This window comes from Melopsittacus undulatus, chromosome 5 (assembly GCF_012275295.1).
Source record: "Melopsittacus undulatus isolate bMelUnd1 chromosome 5, bMelUnd1.mat.Z, whole genome shotgun sequence".
NCBI lineage: Eukaryota > Metazoa > Chordata > Aves > Psittaciformes > Psittaculidae > Melopsittacus > Melopsittacus undulatus.
In genome coordinates this window covers 67231761-67248524 of record NC_047531.1, presented here as the reverse complement: position 1 = coordinate 67248524, position 16764 = coordinate 67231761, and the positions used below count along the sequence as shown (strand labels likewise).

At 38.8% G+C, this 16764-nt stretch overlaps 1 protein-coding gene across 4 annotated transcripts in view; it reads left to right on the top strand.

Annotated features, from left to right (window-relative positions):
- The window catches only part of OSBPL8 (oxysterol binding protein like 8), a 91971-nt gene that overhangs the window by 47266 nt on the left and 27941 nt on the right, over positions 1-16764 (top strand). For 2 of the 4 annotated variants that reach the window (XM_031047942.2, XM_031047943.2), the window contains exons 2-5: positions 3300-3542; positions 10204-10274; positions 14872-14952; positions 15598-15699. In XM_031047942.2, coding sequence (XP_030903802.1) covers positions 3401-3542; positions 10204-10274; positions 14872-14952; positions 15598-15699 — 396 coding nt within the window. In that variant the 5' untranslated portion in view covers positions 3300-3400. The remainder of the gene's footprint in view (positions 1-3299; positions 3543-10203; positions 10275-14871; positions 14953-15597; positions 15700-16764) is intronic. The other 2 variants (XM_031047944.2, XM_005147902.3) reach the window with 1 other exon arrangement.

The following is a 16764-nucleotide window of genomic DNA, read 5'->3' as shown; positions in this document are numbered from 1 at the left end:
ATAGAAGGCTTCCTGGACATTAGTCTAAGATCACCTTATGGATGATACTCATTCCAAATTTATCAATAGTTTGACCATTTCTGTCTGAGTTTAATTACAGGGAAGGGAGGAGAGGAAAAAGGATGGCTACTGAAGTGCACTTTCCATTAGAGTGTACTGAACGTACAAATGAAAGCACTTCCAGCTACTTAGAAGTACCTGTGTGTCCTTTCAGGAATAAAATTTACAGCAAGGAATTATGGTTTCCAAGAGCTTTGGGCACTGAGGGTGTGGAGAGCAGAAACACCTTTAGTATTATCTCAGCTGATGCTCAACTGTTACAATAAACTTTAGATTAGAATTACACCATTGAGAAAAATGCTAATTTTTATTAAATGCTGCAAGCTCCTTTCCATCTAGCAGCCTTCTGGTTGTGTGTTGGTTCTCTCTCCAGCAATGTATAGTGCTTTGAAGCAGTTGAAGCAAATGAGTGTGTGTATACAAGTATTAGCAGGCATAATGAACCATAAGCTGCTGAAAAGATGGAGAACTAGTGACTTTTTGCAGCCAAACCATGTAATTTTTTTCCCACTGCAGATCTAAGTGAAATGTGAAGATATCTTGAGGGGGGAGGGGTGAGAGAGATGAAGAAGGAAGCTTAAATTAGATATTTTTGTTCTTTTCCCCCTCTGTGGTGGTGGTGAAATGGAGTCATATTTTGGCAAAAGGCACAGAGTCTGCATCTCCTTTCACTGTTGAGTTAAAGCAGAGGTAATTAAGTAGAATACCCAGATAATGGCTTCCTTGGTTGGGAGATGGCTTCAGATGAGTGAAATGTAGCAGTATCTATATTGAAATTCTGAATTTTATCTACCCAAAGACTTCAGTTTCACTTCTAAATGGTGACAAGAACATAGGAAAGAGAGGGTTTTAATTGCTCTTGTTTACAGGTATGTGAACAGTGTCAAGGGACCTGGGAGGGCATGGAGAGATATAGGGGAAACTTTCAGGATTATGTTGCTTCCTCAAATTCCTGGATATCTAGGCACTTTTTAGTAACATGAGACGAAGTCCTTAGTGGCATGGGTTAGTGGTGGTCTTGGGCAGCCCTGATACAATGGTTGGACTTAATGAGCTTGAAAGTCTTTTCCAACCCAGCTGATCCTATGATTCTGTGAGATCAAAGTGACAGAGAAGACTATGCTGTGGAGGAATGTGGTAGGCTGTAGTATATCCAGAGCTGGCTGGCACGGCCACTGGATGCAGATGCAAACAGCGCAGTGCGGGTGGCTGATGGTGCAGCTTCCCCTGAGTCTACGTGACCCCGCCATTCCAGTGCAAGACATAGAAACATCCTGATACCAGTGTCAGCAGAGCGGTCCTGGGCAGGGTCATAGCCCTGACTCAGAGTCAAGATAACAGAGCCATTAGCTGGGCAAGATATGTCTGTAATGAGAGGATACAGTTCCTTCTGTGTGTAAGGGGAGTTTTTCTACTGCAGCTTTCTCTTGATTCAAATTAGAAAAAGGAAAATGCGTATTTTGAAGAGACTTGGACCAAGGTTGTAGCTATGAAGACAGATTTGCAGGAATGATACAGAGCTGTGTGGTTTGGGTTTGTTGGTTTTTTTTAAAGGAAGGAGAAAAAAGCTGAGTTCTCCCTTCTTGCATTTCTTCTTCAATAGCCACACCATTCCACTCCTTAAGTTTTACAGCTGCTCTTTCTGTTCTTTCTGGGACATCTGGAAAAGGTGTCCTTTCAGCTGAGGGAAGTACGAGCCACAGTAATGCATAAATGGAGACAGGCCTGAATATATGAATGCTTATTAGTTTCTCCCCCTCCCTGTGCTGAAGTGAATAGAGTTTTTCACTTGTACAGAAGAAATGGAAATTACATAGCACATATAATGGTTTCTATTGATGACTCTCATTTTGGGATTTTTTTGTTACATCTTTTTTCTTTGGCATGTACTGGGACATGAGTCTGTTTAAGAAGCATGAAGAAATTCCAGTGGTTCATAGGATCCTGGAGGCTACTATGTTTCATGATCAGAAAAAAAGAATTTTCAGTGTGTTCAGTATTTCTTAGTGTATGTATCTACATGCATGTACTAATGCACATACACTCTGCACAGTAAAACCTGTTGTTATAAAATACTTTGGTCTACTATATTCTTGAGCCACTGTCAACTGAAATTACTGAGCTGCAAATGGCGAGTACACTTCTTTATGTAAGCAGCTGGAGACAGCATTATTTGAGGATTAATCAAATTTTCACTATTATGGATGTAATTGTGGGGCAGTTTCACTTTGTAAGAGGAGGAAATCTCAAGTATGGAGTAAAGAAGAGCACGAGTTCTTATTTTCAGGCCAATTCTTGGTGCCTCGTTTTTCTGTTTTCCAGCAAACAGTAGGTTTCAGAAGCTATTTTGTCAGAAATAAGATAGGGGAAGGGAATGAGATTGGCAGAGAAGCACCAGATGGGACAGATGTTCCACATATAGAGGAGTGTGGCCATGCACACTAGCTGTCAGGGCAAAAAGAGGCAGCCAAACTAACGAGCAGTGGATGAAGGTTAGGGAGAGCTTATTAGACTTTATTTTGGTAGCTGTCAGCAAGAACAGTTTGGGTCAGCTGAGTTCTGGTCTTGAAACACAATTCACTGAGATTTTGCTTTATGGTTAAAATATATTTAAGTGTTTATGCATTGCCTAAAATCTTTGGGGGATTAATAACAAACTCTTCCAGGAGTCAGGTTGGCTCATATATGTAGATACGGCATAGGCTAAGAGGAGAAAAAGCTATTTCCTCTCTTTTAAAAAAAAAAAAAAACAACAAGAAATGAAGATGTAGGAGTCATGGCAATCAGTTGATGAAAACTAGCTAGCTAAGAGCCTGAACAGCAGCTCAATATGACTGCATGATGCAAAGCATCGGAACCCTTTTCAGATTACTGTAGTGTGTCACAATATCAAACAGGGAAACCACATAGCTCATGAGTTTTGCTTTGTGCAAAATAAATTTGGGACTTGAATGACCAACAGGAGAAAAGCTTAATTTAAGGGATCCTTAAAATCTCCTTAAAATTCACCATTTTTGTGTGCTTAGAATGTAAGAGGAGGGCCAAAACTGAGATGTGTTTGTGGGAAACAGGAGCTGAAGCAAAGCCATTCTGCTTTAAGCGTCCTAATGGGTTTGATGAGAGGAGTATAGTGTTGCTTGGCTTGCTGCTGATTTGGCAGCCTCTGTCTCTTCACTGCATTTTTCACATGTGCCCTTCGTTTGTTTCTTTTTTTTTTCCTTTTGTATCTTACTCATCAGAATGTGAGGTAAAAGGCTGTTACTGCAACACTCTTGTTCCAAGCAGCTAATGCTAACCAGCTTTCACAGAGAACATAATCCTTACACAAACATCTTAACTCATGAAGGAAGAGGGTCCAGTGCGACGTAGGTTTTCTTCATGTGCTGGGATTTCATCTGTGTTTTCTGCAAGAGCTGATGGCCGAAAGCTTGTCCGGAATGCTTCATTTGGAGGATATAACGAACTCTCTCCTGCTTTACCAGGTTTGTTTCAGTCTTGCATTTCTTAAAATGTACAGAAGAGAATATAATTTCCGCCTTGGATTTTTCAGCTTGAATGAAAGTAATGCACTGACGTGTTGATAGAAATCAGAGTGTTGCTTGTATGCGTTTAGGTAGCAGCACTTTGTAGTGGCCAGATTTGCAGATAGGCAAGTGAGCAAGTCAGCTTTTACACCGCAGCAAATCTCTCTTTAAAAGCCATTTGTGTATTTGGTATTGACTGCAATATTTGTTTTGGTTGTTTGGGCTTTTATGACTGAAGTTCTATGATGTGGTTTATAAATGCCTTCTTCCCTTGTACTTAACACTCCTCCCACATGCAATGGACATGCTTTAAAATAGTAAGGTACAGCAGAAGGTTTTAATTTAGCTGTAAGTACTGAAGAAGCTATATGCTTGTCGTCAGTGGTTTGAAAAAAATAACAAGGGTTATTTTAGGGCTAAAAGCATAGCCTTGCTAAACACTGCAGCACAAGATTTTTAAGACATTTAACACCAGAAAGTGCTTAAATCTCTTTTTTCTCGGATTTGTTGTTTGCTGAAAATGAGTGCTGGAATATTGAAATGAATTTCTGGAGTTTCATTGTCCATGATGTGCACTTTTGATATAGGTACTGAATTTCAGCAGTTTACTCCTGGAGAATTTGATGCTCGAAAACATGTTACAAGGTCACCTCTTCCTGAAAAAGGGACATTGTAGCAATAGTACATTCTTACCAGAATTATCTGTGTGCATGACTTGTCTTGTGCATGCGCACAGATGCTCTTTGTGGCATAGTCCCATGGGGAGATTGCTGGTGGGGGCAGGGGTGGGGGGCTGTGATAAAATAGTTCTTTTTATTGTATGCCTTCTGCAGAGCGGCTCACTGAATTTGTAAGCCCTGTCTCTGTAGGCATGGGAAAGAGTTATAGGGTGCATAGGGGAGCTTGCCAGCTGGCAGTGAGGGAGCTCTCAGCATCACTGGCTTGCAGAATCGCCGGAGCAGCATGTTCAGGCTCAGGCAGGTGAGGGCAGTTGTTGGGACACCATGTTCTACTCAACTTGATGTTTTACCCTGTAATATCTCTTTTCACTCTGCTGCTGGAAATCATTAGCTTTCTACCAAGAATCTTAGCACTTGAGCTTTGTTCAAGCTGTTCAGGAAATAAAGATCTCAAAGCTTGAAAGCGTGGTGTTGGCAACTAGACAGATCTTTCCTACCTTTAAAGTAAATGCATGTAGTCTGATAATTACTGAGACAAAAATGGATCTGTTTCCTATTTGCTTCCTTCCTGTATAGAATGCCTGATTACTCTCTGTAAGTGGACAAAGAGTGACTTCTTAAAAGGCAGAACAAAGGGAAAACAGTTCTTAATAAATAAATAAAAAAACCCCCAAGATTTAAAATATAACTAAAAAAGTTTTATCTTTTGGGATCTTCCATATATCTGAAGAATTTAAACAACCTTAATGTGCTGGAGGATACACTCTTTCAGTTTTGTTTAAGCAAAGAGTAGTTACTGCCCATCTAAAAAATAGTCATGTATACTTAAAGGGAGGACAAGCTTTGGCTGTTGTAGAATCATAGAACAGTTAGGGTTGGAAAGGACCTTAAGATCATCTAGTTCCAACCCCCCTGCCATGGGCAGGGACACCTCACACTAAACCATATATTATTGTTTATTTTAAATGGTGTTTGCAAAATACTGTGAGAAAATATATGAAAGGACTTTTCTGGTTACTCCAGTTTCAAAATCCATGGAGGAATCTGGATTATTTTATATGGGACTGTATTATTAAAACTGGCAGTTAGCAAGCTTTTGAAATATGGTCAGTTAAACAAACTGTTGTCTCCTGTTGTCTCCCTGTTGTGTTTATTATATGACAGCAGTACTGATTTCTCCCACTAAGTATAACTCATAGTTCCTCCAGAAGCATACAGCTTTCCAGCTCAATTATTAGTTCTTTACAACTGCTCATGCAGCACATCAGTAATCAAACCAGGCTGTTCCTTGCTCTTCGTTGGTAGTCACTATTATTGTTGCTTGGCTTGCTGTTTGTGGTCTTCTCATGCATTGCATTACTTTTTTACTGCTGCTTCTGTTTGTTGGAAAAAAAGCCTTCAATAGACAGTAATTCTTTCCTTTTAGGTAAAAGAGATCTTATATTAAAAGTAATATGTTTTTCTGATTTTTTTTTCTCAGCTATCCCAATTGGAGATGGTATTTGAGAGGTACAGAATCAGCATTTGAGAAGTAGGCGGTGTTATGGGGTTGGTTTTGGATTTTTCCCTTTGGTCAGAATTGGTTATAGGGACAAATTTTAGGTGCAACTAAAGTATGATACCTGTGTTACACTTCAAAATAGAAATCTCTTAACAGTTTTGTTTTAAAATGTACCCTACCACAGACTTATCCTAAAGATTCTGTAACATTGATCTTACAATGTATATACTCCTCTTTTTTTTTTTGTCAAAAGTGACATTTTGGAGGATTTTTTTCCTTTGGTATTGAATATGTATTCCAGCTCAGTCTCTTAAAAGAAGCACTGTTTGATTTTGTTTCATGGACATCTTGAGTGTATAGAGTTCTGATTGTTCCAGTTGCATGCAGTTATCAGGAGCTTGCAACTATCTGAAAGCTCATCATGAATTCTTATGTAGATTTCTACCTGCCAGTTTGAGAAGGACTTGCTGAGTGCTCACAGTAGGAACATGTACTGATGGACAGTTTCCCTTGGCTTCTAAGGTCATACCATGAACTGTGGCTGACTGCATTGGGGTTGGGATCAGCTTTCAGAGGCCCCGTGGCCTGTGATGTTAAAGACAAGGAAGGTCACAGTGAGAGAAAGTCTGCTAAGACATAGTGTTGCTCTGAACACAGGCTCTGATGTCCAGAACTGCTTTAGAGGCTACAGCATTTAAGTGGAGATTGCATTTAAAATGAAAGTATTATTTTTCAAATCTGCGGATGTCTTAAATAATACTAGGAGCTCAGTCTGCAGCTCTGAAGGTTGATTCAGACATCACTTGCTTGCCTTCTCCTAACTTTGAAGATTACTTTAAGGGTTTTAGGTAGAAAATGATACACGAGTTCAAGAGATTCAATACACATGACAGAAAAGGACTGCGTCTTCAACACCTGCATTTCTACATTGTGAAATGTGAGCTCAGGTTATCTTGTTAAAGAGGCTAAAGATTGAATTACAGGATGGGAAACAGCAAGTAGGCTAAAATATTAAGCCCAAAACCACTGCTGAAAGACGTTGGAGAAACTTGAAACATTCATTTTCATTAGATCTTGCCTCTAGCCTCTTACACCCTGGCAGTCTCTGCACCGGACACTGATTCAATGACTTCTTGTGGTGCAATTTTCAGTCACTCTGGGATGAACCGAATTACAAAAAGAGCAATAACAAAGAGCATCATTTAGAGGCTCAGCTTTCTTGGCTTTGCGGTTGCCTTTGTCAGAAATCCATTAAGTGATTTGCTCTTCATAACTGGTAGCAGGAAGGGAGAAAACAGTATTTCATATTGCTGATTCTCTGGATATAATTGTTCTGTTGTTTCTTTGACCAAGTATTTCCATGGAAAGTGTGTATCATCCTCAGCTTGGGCCCATGTATAGCTTTTTGTGATGTTTCAGTACATATTTCCCTGTAGGTATTAGTATCAAACTATTCATGTTAGAAGTAAAAATTCTTGTGGTACTGAGGTCTCTCCAACTTAACAGAGGCTCCCCGGAGAAAGTGTCCTTACAGGGAGTGAGGCTGTGTCAGGATCTGCACCTGAATTACGGTGTTTTACATAAAATCCTATAATTAATTGGGTTGGAAAAGACCTTAAAGATCATATAATTCCACCTCCCCTATACCTTGAATTTTCCACAAGCCCTGTCCAACCTGGCCTCAGACACTGCCCACTGTGGGGCAGCCACAGCTTCTCTGGGCAACCTGTGCCAGTGCCTCACCACCCTCACAGTAAAGAACTTCTTAGTGTCTAATCTAAATCTGCCCTCTTTCAGTTAAAAGCCACATGTTTTATACATGTTAGCACACACGGAAAAAAGCCTGTCTGTGGTCTAAGTGACATGACTTCTATAGAGAGGGGGGTTACAAGCAGGATGGTGTGGGATGTGAGAATGACTGGTTGGGTTTCCTCGTGGACCAAGGCAGAGCAGTGCAAGATGTTCCAGGATCTGTAGCACCCTGCCTTGGGTTCTCTAGCAGACCCCACAGGCAGTCCATTGCCCTGTGTGTGAATAAGGAAGGGAACAGTGAGTGTGGCAGCATGCTTATGAATCAGTGAACTTGCACACGTCAGGTTCAGGACACTGGAAGCAGGGAGGTTAAATTCATGGAAACACAACTGAGCTTTGGTCTTTGTGTCTGATTCTCTGGGACAGAGTAGTTCTTTCTGTTTTCATTTCTGCTTGGTGATACCAATGAAAAGCTTGTTTATGAAAATAAAAGCATATGTTTTAAAGTAAGGATATGTAAAGCCCTTAAAACTGTTGTGCTTTAGAAAGCAAACTGTGAATTATAGCTTATCTTGTTTAAGAACAATCCTGACTTAGCATTTCTCATTGATTCCCATCACTAAGTCTTCTGTATGTGTCTATAAATAAGTAAGTAAAAGTGAGAAAGCTGTTAAAAAACATTTGCATTATATTTTCAGTGGAACTTAATTCCTAATGAGGGATTTCTTTTGGGTATGGGGGTAAGGACAGAACCTCATTACTGTGGTTTTGGTGCGTGTTTGACTGCCTAAGGCTGGCATTGAATCTAGTAACTTCTCAATTAACTAAGGCAGGTCTGTTCTCTAAGGCTGGCGATGTTATAGCACCTCATGACCAGGGCTATAGAAAATGTGCTTTTGGATTTGGTATTAAATAGGAAATGTGGCCTCTGGTCTCCGGATCACAATATGCCTTTGGGATTTTTCTGGATTCCCTAGTACTACAGATCTAATGCCTTTCTAGGTACTTCTTCCCTGTGGTCAAATAGTCTTCTGCATTATAGGTTCGTTAGCTGAACAAACTTACCAGGGATGCATTGTAAGAGTTTCGATAGAAAGGGGTTAATGATCTGTGCAAAGAGGGGCTTCCATAAGTACATGTAAAGGCTTCTTTAAAGGCACGTAGGGTTTACTTTGTGTAAACATAAAATGAAATATCATTGTACTGCAGAATATAATTCAAAATGAAACTGGTCTTACAAATGAATCTCTGCAAGTGGTTAATAAATACAAACAAAAAAACAACTGCAAAAGGCTGATTAACAGACTAAAACTAAGAGGAATCTGATTTCTCATGTAACCTGAAGACCAACTTAATGCCTGTTTAACTCAGTGACACTTCCCAACACATGTATTTGTGATAGATGTATCTGTTCTTTGTTGAAGTTTCTGGGTATTGTAAGTTGTGGAAGGGTGAAAATGCTAAAGTAAAAAGCAAATCCTGAACTGAACAAGCTACTCAACACAGCTACAGAGTTAACAAACATTCTCTTAAAGCTCGTGGTTTCCCCACACATAGACAAGGTCCCCTAAAAAATGTAAAATCGAACCATTTCTCTGATAAATCTTCATAATTTTAGAGATCTGAGTAACCAATTTCTATTTCAAAGTTCGCAGCATCTTCAAGGCAAGCTCAGAGCTTTTAGTGTCCGTTTATGCAATTTGCCTGCTGGTGCAGTGCCCTCTCGTGGGCTAAAGGTCTAGGGTGCCCCTGCCAGAGCCATGCAAGGCTTTGAAGCTGCATGGATTATTCCTGAAATTAATGTGTGACTTCCTGTTTATCAGCCTAGCATCTGGAGGGTGTGGAAGTGATGTCATTTTTACTTATCCTGATAAATGTGCTGCACGGTTTGGTTTATTCCTGTTGTCAGAAGCTTTATGCTACCACCAGCTGCTTCAAAGTAAATGGATCACTGAGATGTTCTGTAGATTTTTTTACCTTAAGAGGATGCTAGGTTCTCAGTATATGTTATGTGGCATGTATGAAAGGGTGACCCCATTTTCTGTTGTCAAGCATATACTGGATACAGCCATTGTCTAACTTGCTTTTTGGCTACTAGGAAGATGTGGGGTCTGTACCATAAGTCGCTGGCAGAACAAAATTGGGATTTCAACAACTGTTTTAATACAAAGCCTTGACATACTTATGCAGTGTCAAGCTGAAGGTATAAATTCAAGGCTATTGCAATTAACCTTTTCCCCGTTTTCTTGCAAAAGACCTGACTGGCAATCCTAATCAGTGTTTTAGATTTGCTTTCATGTAGATGGTATTTAACAATTACTGCTAGCTATAGAAATGCATGAACCAAAAAAAGGCTCAATTCGGTATTCTGCTATAAGAGAAGATAAAAAGACAAAACTTTGCACACTGTATTTCCAGTTCATCATGCTATTGGGTGGTGTGCCATGCCACCCAAATACAGTGGACTGCTCTTACCTCTTGGTGGGTATACAATTAGTTTATATTACAGTAGGTGATACGTTTTCAACTAATGTGAGGGCCTGGTACGTATACTTTGTTTGAAAATCCAATCTGCTTGCACTTTTTAATGCTATACACAACTTGAAAATTTATTTCAAAGGTTGGCTCTTGTTGATGTTATCAAATTGATGTCTTCAAATAAGTTACAACACTACTGTCTTTTCAGGTTTTGACAAAGGGAAGGATGACGTGTCACAAAGTAAAGAGGATACGTCACATTCTATGTCAAAAAGCAAGGTAAGGAAAGTAATCTGGCTTTAAAACGTCAGTGTATAAAGGAGTTGAAATGCAAATTATCAAACTTTTGTTGTAGATAATCTTGAAGATTACTTTTCAGATTCAGCAATAGGTAAAGATTAAAGGGAATTTCTTAATACAGTTGTCAGGATGACATCACATTAAAATCTGCAGTTCGAATTAGTGAAAATGAAATGTGGAGTCTTCACTGTTGCCTTGGGAGGTGGGATGTTGTCTTGCCAAATGTAACAGTGGATGGAAGCCAACTCTTGCTACGCAACATAATTTAGAATCCTTTTAAGCTGTAGGTGATGATACTGTTCACTGAGCTGTAGAAATCTTCTCATAGGAATGTTAGGGAAACTGTAATTGGAAAAGATTTCTTTTAATGGCTTAAATTGCCAGAGTAAAACATAATTAAGTGTAATTTGTTGTCCTGTCTGTTGCAATGGCTTCTATACTTCAGAATTTAATTACAAAGGCCCATTTCACTAGGGCAATGAGCATGCAACAGAAAGCTGGCTCAGTGGAATATTAAAGTAGATACAAGTCTTGATGGTAGAAATGGAAAAGGCAGGAGTCAAGCAAATTCGTAATCCTCATTGTGTAGTCCCAAGTTGGAAAAGGCTCAATGAGATGCAGTGAAAACTGAGAACATACAAAGTGGAGCTGGGACATGGACACCGCAGTCACGAAAACCATAGTATCTTGGGATGACTAAACTTTAAAAAGGAAGAAAACATGAGCTACCCAAGAAACCAAGAAGTGTCTTTTTATGTCTTGGGTCTTTTCTCTCCAGAGCTGTGTTTTGTTCTCATCACAATTATTTACTCGAGTAGTTTGCAATAGCATTCTTACTTGTAGTAAAGTAGGCACATGATGAGAGAATTGTGTAACAAGTCATTGTAATAGCGTAGAGAAAAATCTACCACAGCTATCTTTTCCTTTCCCAAATCCTTATAAATTTGTAACATACAGTTATAGAAGTGGGCAGTTTTAGGCCATTTTGCAGGCCACTCTGATACAGCCTTCTTTATTTGTTGTCCTATTGACTGAACATTCTGGTTGGCAAAAGTGCCTGGCATGTTAATGCACTAAAGTTTTATCTAGTGATTTTTACATATTTAGAATGTGGAATTCTAGAAAAAACATTGTTTTCAGTTGGGTGTCCCATGAAACAGGTGTCTCTTTAAGACATCAAAGATTAAAGAGATGAGGGAAAGATTGCATTTTTCAAAGGGGGAGGTTGTGTGTGGTTTGATTTCTGAATGGAGTAGCTAAGTTCACTTGTTTTTCTTATTTAGGCATCACTGCAAGATAGAGTTTCAAGGCTTTAAATTACCCAGCTATTTTCTGCTAGGATGTCCACTGATTTTCACAGAGGCAGATGGAGTAACAGACACTTAAACAGGAGGCAGGGACTGCTCAGCAGGGCAAGGACCTGAGCTTGACAACAGCTAGCACGCAAGGGGAAGGGGCCTGCTTCTCGCTGCTTTCACACACAGCTCTTTCCATAGTGCTCTGCTGCAAGGTTAGCACTGCAGTCTGTCAGGGCTGGATCTGGGCACAGGCAGCTGCAGCCCTGGGAGACAGAGGGATTGCACTTTAAGGTCTTGACACAAAGTTGTCTGATATTTATGTGTCAGAGCATTAAAGAGAAACATAGATACCAAAGGAAATCAAAGCTATTTAAATATTATGGTAGTGTTTCCCTGGTTAAATGGTGTTATCAGAATTGCACTGGGGTGAGCAGGTTAGTTTCTGCAGCTTATGCTGCAATTTAGTAGCATGTAGCTAAGCATTTCAAGCTGTTGATATCTTACACATGACTTGGAATCACAGAGCTTTGCATTTTCAGCTTTACTGCATCTTAGACCCTCACTTGTCAGGGAGGTCAAGGAAGCAGTATTTTTTCCAGTATTTAAAGGATGGCTACAACGAAGATGGAGACTTTTTTTTATGTGGAGTCACATGGGAAAGAGGAAGGGTGATGGCAAGTTACTCCTAGGGAAATTCCAAGTGGAATTCCAATTTTTCACAATGAGAACAATCGGCTGTTGGAATCATGTCCCCAGGGAAGTGACGGATTCCCCAGCATTGGATACTTTCAGGATCCAGCTAGACATGGTGCTGGGATATCTAGTCTAGGTCATGCTTTCTAATTCAAAAGATTTAAGTCTTCTAATTAAAACATTTACATTGGTCCAGAAACCTCTAAATCATTTTTGACTTGCAACTCAAGTTAATACTGTTTCTTTTAACTTGGATTTATTTCAGACTCTATTAATCATTTATCTTTGACTATCCAGTTTGTTTTTTCTCTTTCATGTGTTTATTTTGCTTGGGTCTTGTCTTTCCAGGATCTCTGTGTTTTACTGTTACTTTTGTTCATGTCTTTCTGCTATCAAAGACAAGACTAATATTCATACTACTTCTAATACGTATTTTTTCCTTATGTTATTTTTGCAATTGCTGCATATGGGGCTTGATAAGAGTGGTGATTCTTTTATAACCCACAAATAAACTTCAGGCTAACAGAAAATGGCAACTGTCCGGCAGAGCTGAGAAGGTGAAGTACTAGCCTTTCTTTCTAAGTAAGGATGGAAAAACAAGCATGAGACTTGCCCAGAATCTGGTACTGAAAGTACCTTGCTGAGAGTTGCAGTAGGTTCTTTAAAATGTTTTTTCTTTTAAGTTTTGATCCCACCCTCTTTGTGTGGGTGTATCTCTGAGAAAGTTACTAGCTTAAAAATACATGAATCACTAATTTTGCTCCTAATCCTTTGGACAGGTAAATACGGACCTTTACTCGGTGCCATTAGTGAGCTTTAAGCTGAGATACTGAGGAAATGGCTTCTGTAACCCCTGATACTTACTGATTTGGGGCTTTTATATGTGTGACTTTTAGATTGCATTAGCTGTTAGTGAGCAACTTGAATATTTATGAATGTTTTCCTTAAGTTGCTCCATTATAGCTTGCATAACGAGTTCATTACCCCTTCTTATGTGACAGTGATAAGCATTTTTCCCTCTTCTGTTATTACATTTAAAGTGCTGTCTTTCCTTTAACTTCTAGAGAGAGGAATTAAATTTCAAGCTGTATGCTTGTCTTAAAGCTACGCTTTGAGTGTTAAGAATATGTCTTTAATACAAAATGAAGAGGTGTCCTTCATTTTTCCAAGATGTATTTGGAAGTTAGAGAACATTTCCTTATCACTGAAATCATTTTGAGATAAAATTACTTTTTGCCAGTTATTGAACATCTTTCTGACATTAGTTATCTAAGTAACTAGGTTGAGCAACTTGTGTATTAAGAAGAGTGCTCAAGTACACTGTTAATATTTATTGCAGTAAGTTTTCTCAAAACTTGCATATTTTTGACTGTCATTTCATAGTATCCCAAAACAGAAATTCGATGTCTAGATTTTGCGTTGTGGTCTGAGATTTGAAACTACTAGTAAGAAATGTTGATCAGCTTGAGAAGTAGTTTTCATAAACTGCTTGAGTTTTCACAGTTTAGAAGGTTACTCTGAGTTTTCTTTTTTCTTCTTTATTTTTAACTAGGCAGGAACTTTGGGTATATCAGGCTTATATTTCAGTGCACAAAGAAAGGTAACTCTTAATTTTGCTAAAGTACATATATAGTGGATACCTACCTGGTGTCCTCTGACTTGAAGCAGGAATGATGCGATAACTCTGTCATAGGCTCCTCTTCTTTTAGTTTTTATGAGCTCTGTATCCCATGGTGAATATTTGGTGGCTCTAGTTCCCTTTCAACTAGTAGGCAGCAGATGCCAAGGAACAAACTTTGAACCTTACAAGATGTGGGTAGAGGCAGGATGGAGAAATCATGTGGTGCTGAGGCAGCATATATTGTCCTGCTGTGAACAAGGGTAGTGAGGACTTGGATTTCATGAACAAACCCAAGTCTCATTCCCCTGGCTTATCACCACTGCAAGCTTCTTGAAGGCGGCTTGTGAAGTAATTGGAACATGGGATTAGAGAGGAAGGAGCAGAATGAATGCCATTAGTGGTCAGTTGTACTCTGAGGATTTATAGAGCACCAAATCCTGGATTGAAGAGGCTGTATTTTCCTTCATGGCTCACAGGGTAAGTTCCTGTATAGCAATCCATTTGGAGGAGCTGTCAAATTTTGAATGGAGACATTGAGATTTGTATGGCATGGGAGCAACTCCTGTGTTTAAACACCAGGATTCTCCTAAAACCTTATCTCTCTGCTAAAGAAATTCTTAACTAGTCAAGACTGTGACATAATGAGTAACAGGCTACATGTGCTAAATATTTACTGCATATAGTTTGAATTCTTCTGGAGGAATCTCAGACTTCCTTCTCATAAAACCCTTATGACAAAAAGACTCCATAAATAGGTGGTGAACAGCTCCTGTTATGAGTTGTGGCTTGTTGGGTTTTGGGTTTGTTGTTTTTTTAAGTAGGAGAAGCAGTAGAGGAGCAAAGGGGAGTGGGAACATTACAAACATAAATGTGCACTGCAAATACTTTCTAAAGTATCTGCAACAGTAATACAACCTTGTATCTGTTACTGTTATTTATTTCTTATGCTTTTTGTGAATTTCAGTCTGAATCCAAGCTTTTCAATGGCTCTGAGAAGGACATCTCTTTATCTGCAAGCAAACTTACAAAAAAGGAATCTCTCAAGGTGAACTAATTTCTAAGTAACTCCTCATGGACTACAAATGCACATCTGCATGCAATGAAATGACAAATTGAATTATCAAAGTTACAATTTTTATGCAGAACCTATGTTTTTTCTACTGCCTTCTTCCCCATGTTGTACCAAGACCAAACACCATTGTTTGGAGAATACCAAGTCAGGGGAAACATAAAATTAGTTGTCTCTAAAAGAATGAGGTATAGTGCTGCAGATTTTTACTGGGGAAGGAAAGTAATGGGCAGGTAACGACTGCTGATCAGATAATGTACCTCTAAATTTGAATGTAGCCCAAATGTGGTTTTGTACTTTACACCAAGAAAGGAAGGGGAACAGGATTGGTTTGCTTGTTTAGTTTCCCCCCTGTGATTCTATCAGGACTTTCAAAGTCCTCAGTATTAAAAGCAAATGTCAGAAGAATCTGAAATTGGTTACATCTTAGTTGGTCTTGAAACAGAGCATGAAATAGTTGTTCGCACCTTGAAGTCAAATACTGTGTTTTAAAGCTACTTATCTGTATTGCCAATTGAATGTAGCAGGTTTTTTCTCAGCTTGTATTGATCAGTGTCTTTCTGTGCTCTGATTACTGGCTTACAGCTGTGGCATTGTAAATCTTTATCTTATTATTTGCAGGTTCAAAAGAAAAATTACAGAGAAGAAAAGAAGAGAGCTACAAAAGAATTACTTAGCACTATCACAGACCCATCAGTTATTGTTATGGCTGACTGGTTGAAGGTCAGAATCCAAGTGTGAAACTTGAGTGGAAGATGTAGCAGCTGCTTGCTGCTTTCTGACCAGAATAGAAAAGGCTTCATCTTTTACTTGCTGTTAATGTTTTTCTACAAGTACAGCAGCCACTGATTGCATCCCAGGGTCTCTGTGCTCAAATCCTAAGGGAATAATAAAAGAACCCAGCTCCCTCTTACTGAAGTCACAATAGTCACGTGCATCCTGTGTGTGTAGCCATTAACTTCAGATGAATTGGTTTTACTGTCCTTACTTTGTCCTTTAATTGTACACTTTAAATTGAAGCTCTGTTTACCTCTGTAACAGTAGTGAAAATATTTCAGTCACATATTTGAGTGCAGAGTTCTTGTTTATTTCTGGTAATTCTTCTCTTAAGAATTAACTGTCCTGTAATACTGCTACAAAAGGTGAAGAAACAATTTCTCAAAGATAGCAATCAGTGTCAGCAACAGTAGTGAAGTTTATATATTGGTATATCATTCCTTTAATTTGTAAATTTATTCCTTGGAAAATGTATAAGAAAAAAAGCTGTTATCCGTTTTTATAGTGAGCTCCAAACTGTTGCTTCTCTGCAAAAAGTTTCTCTGGTTTTTGCAAAAATCAGTTTAAACAGGCACATTGCTTAGAGGTCAAGTTGACATTCAGTCCTCCAGACAGAGAATTGATTAAAATCCGGAGTTGGCAGAATTGATGCAAGCCATCTAATTAGACATGCAAATTCAGGGACTTGAAAGGATCTTGTATTTCAAGTATGGGTTGAAACTAACAGCTGTTATGTTTTATCTAACATATTCAAATATATCTGAGCTATTTTCTGAACATCTTACTTTTCTAATCAGACATCTGCCTTGTTTTCAGAGGAACTCTGTTTCCAAAGATTATCCTGTCTTTATGCTAGTGATAGATTATGTTCCAGATAAAATAATTCATGAAGATTTCAGATGAATTGTCATTCTTCCTGTATATGGATGTGTGTAAACACGTTTGTAGAATAAGTATTAATCAAAAAAGAAGAGCAAGGGCTGAAATTGTGCTTTTGTATTGCGTTTGATA